This window comes from Manis javanica, chromosome X (genome assembly GCF_040802235.1).
Source record: "Manis javanica isolate MJ-LG chromosome X, MJ_LKY, whole genome shotgun sequence".
NCBI classification, from domain to species: Eukaryota; Metazoa; Chordata; class Mammalia; order Pholidota; family Manidae; genus Manis; species Manis javanica.
In genome coordinates this window covers 34,339,253-34,354,760 of record NC_133174.1, presented here as the reverse complement: position 1 = coordinate 34,354,760, position 15,508 = coordinate 34,339,253, and the positions used below count along the sequence as shown (strand labels likewise).

Sequence of the window (15,508 nt, the reverse complement as noted above, 5' to 3'; positions counted from 1 at the left end):
ATTTATTTCCAGCCCAGACTTCTCTCCTGAACTCCAAGCTTGTATGTCCAAGTGCTTACTGGAATCTCCACTTGAACTTTAGATGTCTCAAGTGTAACATATCCAAAACTAAACTCCTGACCTCTTCCCCTTCTCAGTTGGTGTCAGACTTCCAGTGGCTCACACTGCACATCCAATCCATCAGAAAATCCTGTTCTGCCTTCAAAATATATTCACATTTAAGGACTTCTGTTCTTAGAAAGACACTGTAAGAGAATGAAAAGACAAGCCACAAACTGGGAGAAAACATTTGTAAATTATTTATCTGATAAAGGACTTATATCCAGAATATGTAAAGATTTTTGCATATTAAAATTATAACTTGATAATAAGAAAATGCACATCCCAATTCAAAATGAGAAAATATTTGAACAGATACTTCAGCAAAGAAGATGCATGGATGGCAAATAAGCATATACAGAGTTGCACAACATCATTAGTCATTAGGGAAATACAAATTAGTGCCACAGTGAGATACCTATACACTCATGTAATGGAATGGCTATAATCAAAAGGCTAATCATAACTTTTGTGTCAATAAGAATGCAGAACAAGTGGAAGTGATACACTGATATGGAAATGTAAGGTAGTACAACCACTCTGGAAATCAGTTTGGCAATTTCTAAGAATTTAAACATACTTCTATAGTATGACCCAGCCATTTTGCTCATAAGTGTATGTCCATACAAAGACTTGTGCATTAATGTTCATAGCAGTTGTATATGTAATAGCCAAAAATTAGAAACAACCCAGGGTCTATCAACAGATGAATGGATTAAACAAATCATGGTATATTCTTACAATGGAACACCACTCAGCAATAAAAAGGAATGAGCTACTGACACACACAACAGCATGAATGAATTTCAAAATCTCTAGGCTGAGTGAAAGAAGCTGGGCAATAGTGACTATAGACTGTGTGATTCCATTTACATAAAATTCTAGAAAATGCAAACCGATCTATAGTAACAGAAAGTAGATCAGCAGTTACCTGGGGACAGAGAGGGGAATGCAAATGGGCATGAGGAAACTTTTGAGAGTAGTAGATATTCAGTATCTTGATTGCAGTGATGATTTTACAGCTATATACATGTGTCAAAACTTATCAAATTGTACACTTTATATGTGCAGTTTATTATATGCTAATTATTTAGTAAAACTTTTTGAGGAAAGAAAAACAAAATATATTCAGAGTCTGTTTCCTTTTCACCCTTTTTATTGTTTCCATCTGCTTTCATTCACCATCATCTAACCATCATCTCTCCCCTGGATACTACAATAGCCTCCTAACTGGTCTCCCTGCTTTATTTTTTTAAACACTTTCCCCCTTCCAAGCTGTTCTCAACACAGCTAGAGTGTTCCTTTAAAGTTGTCAGATCATATTCACTCCAGCTCAGATCCCTCCATTGATTCCCTCTCCCACTCAGAATATAAGCCAAAGGCCCTTTACGGCCTACCCCAAACTTGTCATCTCTCTGATCTGATCTACTACTGTTTATTCCACACTTGGGTCTCCTTGCTATTTCTCAAAAATTCCAGGCACACTCCCTCTTTCTGGCCTTTGCATTAGTGGTTCTTTCTGCATAGACCACTCCCTTACCTCTTTTGGATATGACCTTCTCAATTGGGCCTCCTTTGACTACGCTATATTAAATTGCAGTGTACCTAACCCCACCTACTCTACTTTACTTTTTGCTCTGTTCCATAGTACTATTAACATACTCTATACTTGACCTATTTTGTATTTTCTTATGTTCTCCCACTAGAATGTAAGTTCCATGAGGGCCTGAATCTTTGTTGGTTTTGTTTACTCATGTATTCCAAGTGCATAGAACAATGCTTGGAACATAGTAGGCTCTCAAGAAATATTTCTGAAATGAATACTTTTGTAAGACACATTGACAAATTGGAGCAGAACCAAAGGAGGGAGGGGTAAAAAGACTAACAAAAATTTTGAAATATTCATGAGGAATAATGGAGGCAACTGCAGACATTATCACAGAGAAGAATAGATTCAGTGCAGGCATGATCCCCCTCTTAACTACTAAAGGGCTACCATGTGGAAAAGGTAATATGTTTGCACTGTGATGCCCCAAAGGGCAGAGCTAGCCCAAACAAGCCAGTTATGGGCCTAAGCTGAGTAAGAACTTTTTCACTTCCTTAAAATTTGTAATGGGCTGCCATAAAGTAATGATCCCCTACTAGGCAAAGTCAGACAGAATGATCACCCACAAGGGATTGAAGAGGATCCCACATGCGGAAATGATTGAATTAGATAGCCTTGAAAAGTTTGTTCTAATTCAAAGATACTCAGTTATCCCTGATAACTCAGAATGCTCGATCAGTTGTGGAGTTAATTTTTCAAGTGCTCATTTTACCTAACAAGATCATGTCAAAGATAACTTCATGTCTTCATAATAGTTATGATTAGTTATTTTAACCACTTATCTGAAAATTGTATGACCCATTACCTTAGCCCTTTATTATTGCTGCAAATAAGATACTATTTTACTATCAGTTTTGATCTTCATGTCCTTTATTTGAAAATGTTTACCAGTGTCATGGAATAAAATCTCCGGTCACCTAGAATCCAATCTAAGTTTCATGTTTAAGAATTTGGGCTTTATTGTTTGTTTTAGATTAAGCTTCTTCACGTTTTTAAACAACTATGTGCATTCATTGTCTTTCTTCTTTCATAGGAGCGGGATCGTTATGCCTACAAGATTCATCTTCCAGAAACAGTAGAACAACTGAGGAAATTCAATGCAAGGAGGAAACTAAAGGTAAATTAAATCAACAAAAACGCCAGACAAACACAGTTGATGATTATGTTTTTATTCTTTTTCAGTGCGATGAATATATCCTACTGTTGGCCATTGTTTTTCTTACAGCTAAATTCTCACTTCCAAAAAATTACCACCATTTCAATAAGGTTTCGGTTTTTAAAATCATTTAAGATAGTATCTAAGTATGAACTTAAACAATGTTATAATAAAAAAGATTAAAATTCATAGCAGGGATACAATTACTTTAAAATAGTAATTTGCTATTATCCATTATTGTATGAACCTAAACAATGTTATAATAAAAAGATTAAAATTCATAGCAGGGATACAATTACTTTAAAATAGTAATTTGCTATTATCCATTATTGTTAAATATGAATCTAGGCCATATGTTCTCTAAATTAATTATTTTGACCAAAAAATATATGAGTTTAGTTCAGTGGAAACAATACCAAATTAAAATTGGAACTAGCAATAAAGCAATAAAAATCCCCACTACCTATGTCTACTAGAAAATGTTTTCAAATTACTTTTCTAACCTTTTCTTTATTCTTCCTAGGTGCTCTTATTGCTTTTACTGCTCTCCACCCTGCCAAAATAAAAAAAAAGGCAATTATCCCATAAGGGGAGCCCATTTGACATTTGACTTTAAAAGGTTTTGAAGAAAACCCAACAAAAAATAATGGAGCCTTCTCAGCACTGGGCAGAAACTTTATGGGACAGCATTTCTCCCCTCCTCTCCTCAACAGAGGAAACTCTATTATATACTATTCTTAAAATTAGCCTTTGTTTGACTTACTTTGATTACTATAAAAAAATTTAACTCTGTCCTTGATTGGATAGTAACCCTCCTTAGTCATGTCACTCCTGCCAACTATAAAACTTTCTCTGTAAGTATTTTCAGATATGTCATAAGTTGTAATAAAAAGAATTATTATTCAACCCCTGAAATATGTGAATCATATACAACTCAAAATTTATAAGGACATTTATACAAACCTTGGGGAAGCTGTATAGGCCACAATATAATCCTATAGAGCTGAATTCTCCAAGGTGGTAGCCACTAGCCACATGTAACTATTAAAATTCATTAAAATTAAATAAAATTAAAAGGTCAGTTCCCCAGTCACACTAGCACTTTTCACATGCTCAAGAACCATACATGGCTAGTGGCTATGGAATGGGACAGCCCAGATATAAAACATTTCTGTCATTGCAGAAAGTTCTATTAGTGCTACTATAGAGCAAGGGAAATTATAGCATGTCATTGTTGGTGATGCTTATTCCAAGTTAAGCTTTTCCTTGGCAAAAATAATTATTAATGATATGCCATTATTGAGGTGGTGGCCAAAGAAGGTTCCCAAGACTTTCATTTCTTTGCTTTGATGTACACCTGAGCCAGTGTAGCCTACAAAAGGAAAAAAATCTTATCATCCCGAGTGAAATTTGGTCAGCTGTTTTCAAAGTTAGTTTCCTCCCCAAAGAAACCATTAATTTTGTTTCTTTCTGAATTTGTCCTGAAATTCTTTTTAACTCTCTAATGCTGCTTTGGCCTATGCAACATTACCCTGTCTGGGGTTCAACCTGTGATTGCCCACGTAGAGGCTCAGGTTTGTCCCATCATAAGAAACACAAGGTCTATTTCTCCCAGTGCCACAAAATTAGAGTTGGGCTTCATAGCCAATGTGGTGACTAAGATTCATTTGGACAGGACCAAGCTGCCACAGCAGAGACAGGTCATGTGAAGCTAACCACATCCCTTTGCGGGGCTATTTAAAGTTTCAAGACCCACCAGACAACCTAGAATTAGGAGCATCAGCAGAGTTTTCACAGAGTTTTTTTCCAGCTTCTGGTAAAGCTGTATTCCTTTGAGTGATTCAGCCACCCTGGGTAAAGCATGTTATAGCTACCCTCCTCAGAAAACTAACTCTCCTCATTCTGCCTCTTCTGTGAGCTTCTAGAACAGAGATTGCTACTTCCCTGGCTTTCAGAGCCCACCACACAACTTACTTTTAAAAAGGAATACCTGGGTACCCCTCCTTCTACCCAGACACTGTTTTTAAGCTCCTCAAATGGTGGGCAACAAGCTAATTTTTATGACTCCTTTTGAAGTGATTAAAAGGGAAGTTCACAGAAAGCAGGGGAAAAGTGCTTTTTGTTACTTGGAGGTAGGAAATTGTTATTGTCTGAAGAAAGAAAGAGAAGGAAGACAGCGTTATGAGAAAGAGTGGGCTGTAGAGCAATACTGCCTTGGGTGAATCCTGGCTCTGACACTGACTAGCTGTGTAACCTTGAACAAGTTATTTAAATTCTCCGTGCCTTAATTTCCTTATCTATAAAGTAGGGATGATGATAATAGCCAACTCATAGGGTTGTAAGGATTTTATGAATTAATCTATTACAGCAGTTAGAATAGAACCTGGCAGTCACAAGTGCTCCGGATATGTTATGTGCTAGTAACATTGTTGTTGTTATTGTTTTCTTATAATTTTAATGTAATACCTTCAATTTGATACTCTATTTATCAACTGTATTTCCTAAATGGACACTCCATACCATTTTAGCTTTTTTCCAGTCATTGAATTAACATTTTGAGTTTCTTTAATCTTTTTTAAAATTTATAGCATACCGAAAATTCTACTGGGTAATTTCTATGTATTTCTTCCAAAGTAATTATGCTTAGACTTTTCTGACCATTTCAATCATCCATTTTCTTCACAGTATCTAGAAAGAGAGGATCTTACACTTCTGATATACTGTAATATTCACTTTCCTTCCCTTACTTTCCTCTAGAATCATATCCATTTGATGACATCCATTCTTTAGAACAGTGGCTGTCCAAGTGTGGTTCCCTAGACCAGCAATATCAACATCATCTGGAAACTTATTAAAAATACAAATTCTCAGGCTGTAGTACAATCAGGGAAGAAGACAGAATAAAAGGTGTTTGGGTTGGAAAGAAAGCAAAACTATATTTGTTTACAGATAACATGATCTTGTATATGGAAAATCCTAAGGAATCCACAGGACCAGCAAGGTCTCAGGATACAAGATCAGTGTACAAAGTTGAATTGTATTTCTATATTTGAGCAAAGAACAATTTTTTTATTAAAGTATCATTGACATACAATCTTATTTATGATGGTTTCAGATACACAACACAGTGGTTCAACATTTACCCATGTTATCAAGTCCTCACCCCCTCCAGTGTGATCACTGTCCATCAATGTAGTAAGATGTTACAGTCATTAACTGCATTCTCCGTGCTGTGCTACCATCTCCATGACCTACCTATATTGTGATTGCAAATTATAGTGCCACTTAATACCCTTCTCCCTCCCACCCACTGCCCTTCCCAACCCCTACCCTTTGATATCCACTAGTCCCTTCTCGGTATTTATGAGTCTACTGCTATTTTTGAACAATCTTAAACTGAAATTAAGAAACAATTCCATTCATAATAGCATCAGAAAGAATTAACTACTTAGGATTAAATTTGACAGAAGAGGTACAAGACTTGTAAACCTACTGAGAGAAATTGCTGAGAGAAATTAAAGAATATCTAAACAAATGGAGAGATATTTATGGTAATGGATTAGAAGACTCAATATTGTTAAGATGGAAGTTCTTCCCAAAGTGATCTATAGATTCAACACAATCCCTATAAAATTTCTAGCAGAAATTGACAAACTGATCAAGGTCCTTTGCATTTACATATAATTTTTTTTGAGAAGGCATCTCTCATATTTATTGATCAAATGGTTGTTAACAACGATAAAATTCTGTATAGGGGACTCAATGCACAATCATTAATCAACCCCAAGCCTAATTCTCAACCGTCTCCAATCTTCTGAAGCATAACAAACAAGTTCTTAGATGGTGAATAAGTTCTTACATAGTGAATAAGTTCTTACATGGTGAACAGTGCAAGGGCAGTCATATCACAGAAACTTTCAGTTTTGATCACGCATCATGAACTATGAACAATGAAGTCAGATATGATTATCCATTTGATTTTTATACTTGACTTATATGTGAATCCCACATTTCTCCCATTTTTTTTTTTTTACTAAAATGCTGAAGTGGTAGGTAGATGTAAGATGAAGGTAGAAAACATAATTTAGTGCTGCATTTACATATAAATTTTAGAATAGCCAAAATAATCTTGAAAAAAAACAACAAAGTTGGAGGACTCATCATTTCCAGGTTCAACACTTACTGTAAAGCTACAGTTATCAGCACTCTGTGGTACTGGTATTGGATAGAGATAGACATGGAGACCAGAGGAACAAAATTGAGAGTTCAGGAATAAACCCTTATATTTATGGTCAGTTGATGTTCAACAAAAGTGCCAAGGCAATACAATGGGGAGGGATTAGTCTTTCTGACAAATGGTGCTGGAACAATGGGATATCTCCATGCAAAAAGAGAGAAAAGGCCAATATTAAATGATTCCATTTGTTTGCAATACCTAGAATAGGTATTTATGTCTGTAAATCCATAGAAATCAAAAGCAAATTGGTGATTGCCAAGTGCTGGGTAGTGACTGCTTAATGGGTACAGGGATTTTTTTGTAGGGGTGATGGTGTTTTGGAACTAGATGGAAGTAGGGGCTGCACAATAATGTGAATGCACTAAATACCACTTAAACACTATATTGTACACTAAGTGTATGCTATATTGTGTACTTGAAAATGGTTAATTTTATGTGGATTTCAGGTAACCCACTTTTATTTATACCATGTGACAAAATATTCTTCTTAAATTCTGGTTTCCACTTCAGCACACTTGAGGAATATGACATCCCCATAGGTACAGTGGCTCCCTGTACCACTCAAGTCGCCCAAGAGACCACCCCTCCCTCCCTCAGCTGTAGGTACTCAGGAGGTCAGAAGGGCACGTGTTTGTTGAAAAAGGCTCATGGGAAAATATGTCAGTGGAGAGAGGATTAAAGATGGTAGCGTGAGAGGTGAGACAAGACTTCCTCCTAAAACTGCATATAATATGAAAATATAATTAATACAACTAATCCTGAAAGAGCAACAGGAAAGAGGACTGTGACAAACTGTATACACCTAGAGAAAAGAATAAACCTCACATAACAGGGTAATATACAAAAGCCATGGCCTGGCAGGACCCAAGCCCTTCCCCCATGCCAGCTCACCAGCAGGAGGAAGAGAAACAGAGCAGGGAGGGAGTGGAGGCCTGGGACTGCTGAATACCTAACTCTGGAGATCTGCTCTGGGAGCAAAAACTTATATTTCATGGTGCTTGCATGGTACTCTTGTGATTAAGGGGTTGGAAAGCTAAAACAGGCACAATAACTGGAGAGACTGAGATTCAAGCTGCTTGTGGAAAGCAGGGACCCAATTCCAGCTGCTCTGAGACAAAAGAAAGGCGGGCAGTCTGAGAGACTTCCTAACAGCAAGAGGGCTGCTAAAGGGGCAAGGATTGCACAGAGCTTACTGCTCAGGAGAAAGGACAGGTAGACAAAATTGTCTGGGTGCACTTTGCCCAGAAGGTTGGGAGCTTTCATGATCTTCAGGTGCTCCAGCTCCCTGGCTGGCTACACAGCTCCAAGGATCCCCTCCGTAATATGCAGCCTACTGCACCTTTCTCCTGGCCAGCCCCATCTGGCTCGGAAACTGGCAAAACCTTCCCTGGCATTAGGCCAGCCAGAGCGAAGACCTGTCTACAGCAACTAGAAATGCAAAGCATAGAGGCTTATACCTGTGTGCTCGGCCTACTGGTTCAGGCAGTGGAGACAGGCATAGCAGCCGGTAAGCAGGAAACAGCTCTTTCCTCCCCCCAGGCACGAATACCACTCCCCTGCAACCCCCAACATTGCTTCAGGGGCTGGGCAGCTCCAGAGAGTAGAGCTTCTGGGCAGTAGAGAGTGCCATATATAAATATGAAATGCCAAACGAACCTGGTTCGAAGTAAAATTATGAATACAACTCCTGAGAAAGATTTAAATGACATCAACCTCATGAATATTCCTGAAGAGGATTTCAAAATAAAAATCATTAACATGCTCATGGAGGTACAGAAAAATATTCAAGAACTCGAGGAATGAATTCCAGTTAGAGACCCAATCATTGAAGAGCACAATGCAGGGTATTAAAATCAGATTGGATATGGTGGAGGAGGCAATAAATGAAATAGAAACTAGAGAGGAGGAAAACAAAGAAGCTGAGGCACAGAGATAATAAAGGATCTCTAAGAATGAAAGAATATTGAGAGAACTGTGTGACCAATCCAAATGGAACAATATTTGCATTATAGGGGTACCAGAAGAATCTGGGGAATTCGCATTATAGGGGTACCCCAATCTGGGGAAGGAGATAGTCTCTCAGGCCATGGAGGTGCAAAGATCTCCCAACACAAGGGACCCAAGGAAGACAACACCAAGACATATAGTAATTAAAATGGCAAATATCAAGGATAAGGACAGACTATTGAAAGCAGCCAGAGAAATAAGATCACATACAAAGGAAAGCCCATCAGGCTTTCATCAGATTTCTCAGCAGAAACCTTACAGGCCAGAAGGGAGTGGCATGATGTATTTAATGCAATGAAGCAGAAGGGCCTGTAACCAAGATTACTTTATCCGGCAAGATTATCATTTAAATTTGAAGGAGGGATTAAACAATTTCCAGATAAGCAAAAGCTAAGAGAATTTACCTCCCACAAACCATCTCTACAGTGTGTTTTGGAGGGACTGCTATAGATGGAAGTGCTCCTAAGGTTTAACAGCTGTCACCAGAGGCAATAAAACTACAGTAAAGAAAGTAGAACAGCTAATTACGAAGCTAATGCAAAATTAAATTAACTATCCCAATGTCAATCAAGGGATAGACAAAGAGTACAGAATACGATACTTAATATATAAAGAATGGAGGAGGAAGAAAAAGGAGGAGAAAAAAAGAACCTTTAGATTGTGTTTGTAATAGCATATTACGTGAATTGACTTAGACTCTTAGATTGTAAGGAAGTTAACCTTGAACCTTTGGTAACCAGAAATCTAAAGCCTACAATGGCAATAAATACATACTATCAATAATCACCCGAAATGTAAATGGACTGAATGCACCAATCAAAAGACATAGAGTCACTGAATGGATAAAAAAAACAAGACCCATCTATATGCTGCCTACAAGAGACTCACTTTAAACCCAAAGACATACACAGACTAAAAGTGAAGGGACATTTCATGCAAATAATAGGGAGTAAAAAGCAGGAGTTGCAGTACTTGTATCAGACAAAATAGACTTCAAAACAAAGAAAGTCACAAGAGACAAAGACATTACATAATGATAAGAGTTCAATACAACAAGAAGATAAAACCATTATAAATTTCTATGTGCCCAACACAGGAGCACCTACATATATGAAACAAATACTAACAGAATTAAAAGGGGAAATAGAATGTAATGCATTCTTTCTAGGGGACTTCAACACTCCACTCACTCTGAAGGAAAGATCAACCAGACAGAAAATAAGTAAGGAAACAGAAGCACTGAACAACACATTAGAACAGATGAATCTAACAGACATCTACAGACCTCTACACCCAAAAGCAGCAGAATACACATTCTTCTCAGATGCACACGGAACATTTTCAAAAATAGATCATATACTAGGCCACAAAAAGAACCTCGGTAAATTCAAAAAGATTGAAATTGTACCAACCAGTTTCTCAAACCACAAAGGTATGAAACTAGAAATAAATTATGCAAAGAAAATGGAAAATCCCACAAAAACATGGAGGCTTCACAACATGCTCCTAAATAACCAATGAATCAATAACCAAATAAAAACAGATCAAGCAATATATGGAGACAAATGACAATAATAATTCAACACTGCAAACTGTGGGATGCAGCAAAGGCCGTGCTAAGCGGAAAGTATATTGCAATACAGGCCTACCTCAGGAAAGAAGAGCAATCCCATATGAGCAGTCTAAACTCACAATTAATGAAACTAGAAAAAGAACAACAAATGAGGCCCAAAGTCAGTAGAAGGAGGGACATAATAAAGATTAAAGCAGAAATAAATATAATCGAGAAGAATAAAACAATAGAAAGAATCAATGAAAGCAAGAGCTGGTTCTTTGAGAAAATAAACAAAATAGATAAACCTGTAGCCAGACTTAGCAAGAGAAAAGGGAGTCTACACACATAAACAGAATCAGAAATGAGAAAGGAAAAATCACTACGGACACCACAGAAACACAAAGAATTATTAGAGAATACTATGAAAAATTATATGCTAACAAACTGAATAATCTAGAAGAAATGGACAACTTTCTAGAAAAATACAACCTTCCAAGGTTGACCCAGAAAGAACAGAAAATCTGAACAGACCTATTACCAGCAATGAAATTGAACTGGTAATCAAAAACCTACCTAATAACAAAACTCCTGGACCAGATGGCTTCACTGCTAAATGTTATCAAACATTTAGTGAAGACCTAATACCCATCCTCCTTAAAGTTTTTCCAAAGAGTAGAAGAGAGAATGATTCCAAACTCATTGGTTTCCAAACCTTTGGTTACCAGCATCACTCTAATACAAAAACCAGGCAAAGAAACAACAACAAAAGAAAATTGCAGACCAATATCCCTGATGAACATAGACAAAAAATACTCAACAAAATACCAGCAAACTTAATTCAAAAATACACCAAAAAGATCATCCATCATATCAAGTAGGATTTATTCCAGGGATGCAAGGATGGTACAACATTCAAAAATCCATCAACATCATCCACCATATCAACAAAAAGGACAAAAACCACATGGTCATCTCCATAGATGCTGAAAAAGCATTTGACAAAATTCAACATCCATTCATGATAAAAACTCTCAACAAAATGGGTACAGAGAGCAAGTACCTCAACATAATAAAGGCCATATATGACAAATCCACAGCCAACATTATACTTAACAGCAAGAAGCTGAAAGTTTTTCCTTTAAGATTGGGAACAAGGCAAGGATGCCCACTCTCCCCACTGCTATTCAACATAGTACTGGAGGTCCTAGCCACGGCAGTAAGACAACACGAAGAAATAAAAGGCATCCAGATTGGCAAGAAAAAAGTTAAACTATCCCTGTTTGCAGATGACATGATATTGTACATAAAAAACCCTAAAGAATCCACTCCAAAACTACTAGATCTAATATCTGAATTCAGCAAAGTTGCAGGATACAAAATTAATATGCAGAAATATGTGGCATTCCTATACACTAACAATGAACTAGCAGAAAGAAAAATCAGGAAAACAATTTCATTCACAGTTGCATCACAAGGAATAAAATACCTAGGAATAAACCTAACCAAGGAAGTGAAAGACCTCTACTCTGAAAACTACAAGACACTCATGAGAGAAATTAAAGAAGATACTAATAAATGGAAACACATCCCATGCTATTAGATAGGAAGAATTAATATTGTCAAAATGGCCATGCTGCCTAAAGCAGTATACAGATTCAGTGCAATCCCTACCAAAATACCAACAGCAGTCTTCAACAAACTAGAGAAAATCGTTCTAAAATTCATATGGAACCACAAAAGACCCCAAATAGCAAAAACAATCCTGAGAAGGAAGAATAAAGCTGGGGGGATTATGCTCCCCAACTTCAAGCTCTACTACAAAGCCACAGTAATCAAGACAATTTGGTACTGGCACAAGAACAGACCCATAGACCAATGGAACAGACTAGAGAGCCCTGATATAAACCCAACCATATACAGTCAATTAATATATGATAAAGGAGCCATGGATATACAGTGGGGAAATGACAGCCTCTTCAACAACTGGTGGTGGCAAAACTGGACAGCTACATGCAAGAGAATGAAACTGGGTTATTGTTTAACCCCATACATAAAAGTAAACTAGAAATGGATGAAAGACTTGAATGTAAGTCATGTAAGTCATGAAACGATAAAACTCTTAGAAGACAACATAGGCAAAAATCTCCTGAATATAAGCATGAGCAACTTCTTCCTGAATGCATCTCCTTGAGCAAGAGAAACAAAAGCAAAAATGAACTCATGGGACTACATCAAACTAAAAAGTTTCTGTACAACAAAGGATACCATCAACAGAACAAAAAGGCATCCTACAGTACGGGAGAATATATTTGTAAATGACGTATCTGACAATGGATTAACATCCAAAATATATAAATAACTCACACAACTCAACACTCAAAAAGCAAATAACCGGATTAAAAAATGGGCAGAGGATATGAAGAGACCATTCTCCAAAGAAGAAATTCAGATGGCCAACAAGTACATGAAAAGATGCTCCACATCGCTAATCATTAGGGAAATGCAAATTAAAACCACAATGAGATATCACCTCACACCACTAAGGATGGCCAGCATCAAAAAAACTAAGAACAACAAATGCTGGCAAGGATGCAGAGAAAAGGGAACCCTCCTACACTGCTGATGGAAATGTAAGCTAGTTCAACCATTGTGGAAAGCAATATGGAGGTTCCTCAAAAAACTAAAAATAGAAATACCATTTGACCTGGGAATCCCACTCCTTGGAATTTACCCAAAGAATACAACTTCTCAGATTCAAAAAGACATATGCACCCCTATGTTTATTGCAGCACTATTACAATAGCCAAGATATGGAAGCAACATAAGTGTCCATCAGTAGATGAATGGATAAAGAAGATGTGGTACATATACACAATAGAGTACTACTCAGCCATAAGAAAGAAACAAATCCTACGATTTGCAACAACATGGATGGAGCTGGAGGATATTATACTCGGTGAAATAAGCCAGGTGGAGATAAACAAGTGCCAAATGATTTTCCTCATTTGTGGAGTACAACAACGAAGCAAAACTGAAGGAACAAAACAGCAGCAGACTCACAGACTCCAAGGAGGGACTAGTGGTTACCAAAGGGGTGGGGTGTGGGAGGGTGGCTGGGGAGGGAGGGAGAAGGGGATTGAGGGGTATTATGTTTAGTACACATGGTGTGGGGGATCACAGGGAAAACAGTGTAGCACAGAGAAGGCAAATAGTGAATCTGTGGCATCTTACTACACTGATGGACAGTGACTGCATTGGGGTATGGGTAGGGACTTGATAATATGGGTAACTGTAGTAACCATATTGTTTTTTCATGTGAAACCTTCTTAAGAGTGTACATCAATAATTCCTTAAAAATAATTTTTAAAAAAAGAAAGAAAAAGAAAAGGCCTCATGGGTGATTCTGATATGTCCACCTTATTGAGAGTCATTACTATAAAGCATAACTGTAATGGTTCTACAAAATTCCTTCATATTGTATGCATATAATTTAATTATCCAGCTGCTGGACGTCAAGATTGCTTCCAGTTTCCTATAGCCATAAATACTATTGCATTGGCTATTTTCATCAATAAGCCTTGTACACCTATGATTATATTCTTAGGATAAGTTCTCTGCTGCTGAAATTGTTAGTATCAAAGTATATACATGTATTTTAAGACTTTTGGTCTCTGTAAATAACTTCCCCTCCAAAAGGCTTACACCTGTTTGAATAAATTTTTATGTAATTTCAGTACTGAGTTTTATTCTTGAGGTTGAACCTTTTTCTCATTCTGAAAGAGAATTTTATATGCCAGAATATAAAACATTACTCATTTTACTTTGCTGAAATGTCAAGATTATTATTCATTTTGGTTATAATAGTGTTAATACTCACCAATCAGAAATTATTCCTTTCCACATTTGTACATTCATTTTGGCACATAACCTCTTCAACAGACTACTGGAGACAACAAATCCCTAATGAGAAATTTATTTGGACAATTAAAGAAGATTATTTGGGCATTTAGATCATTTTCAGAGTATGTTTCATACTATAGATTAAAAAGGTCAATGAAACCCTGCTTGTGATTTGAATTATCACACATTTCTTTTAATTCTCCTTTCTTTCATTATTTTATTTTGTATCTATGAATGAGGATGAGAAATTTGTTTTCCCGTTTTGGTTACCAGACATTTCACATGTTAAGGGTTTTTTTTCCCCCTTTTTATTTCACACTGAGTTCTAGAATTTTAATACTTCGTTTTTAAAAATCCTCTAGAAACAATACACAGTCCTGAGCACAGACTAGATATGAGGATCATATTTTCTAAAACTGAATATTCGGTTGTTGGGGAACAGACCATGTAACATAGTCTATCTAGAAAACGTTTGCCCTGTGGGTATGCAAGTAGTTACACCTATGCTCTAACCCTGGGTGACACCTACTTGAAGGACTTACTGAGCAAAGGGAGTGGAGGGGGAAGAGGAGGCTTGTTGAGGGCAGTGTCTGTGAGTGAGCTTATCCATCTAGGAAACAGGCTCAGGAGAGAATCTGTTCTAGAAAATATCCCCTTTGCTTCATGAATTATTTCTACCTTTGGAAAGCAAATTTCCCTCCATTGAAGTATATCAAAGAAATTCTGTATAAATAGAAACAATATTCTGTATTTGGGTAAGTTTATTGCAATCAGTTCAGGAAATGGTGAGGTTGAATCCATGTGTCTCAATTTAGAGGATACATTTATTCCTTGTGTATACAGAGTGAGGGAGATTTCTGATAACTCTACAGTTTTCCTTTATTGGTTTTTCATAGTCATGCTTCTCTGACTTACTGATTGGTCTCTTGGGTTCCTAAATGATAGAAC

General features: G+C 36.9%; 1 protein-coding gene across 16 annotated transcripts in view; it reads left to right on the top strand.

The window, feature by feature from the left end:
- The window catches only part of CASK (calcium/calmodulin dependent serine protein kinase), a 413,691-nt gene that overhangs the window by 294,966 nt on the left and 103,217 nt on the right, over window positions 1–15,508 (top strand). For all 16 annotated transcript variants that reach the window (XM_037001503.2, XM_037001501.2, XM_037001498.2 and 13 more), the window contains exon 9: window positions 2,739–2,822. In XM_037001503.2, coding sequence (XP_036857398.1) covers window positions 2,739–2,822 — 84 coding nt within the window. The remainder of the gene's footprint in view (window positions 1–2,738; window positions 2,823–15,508) is intronic.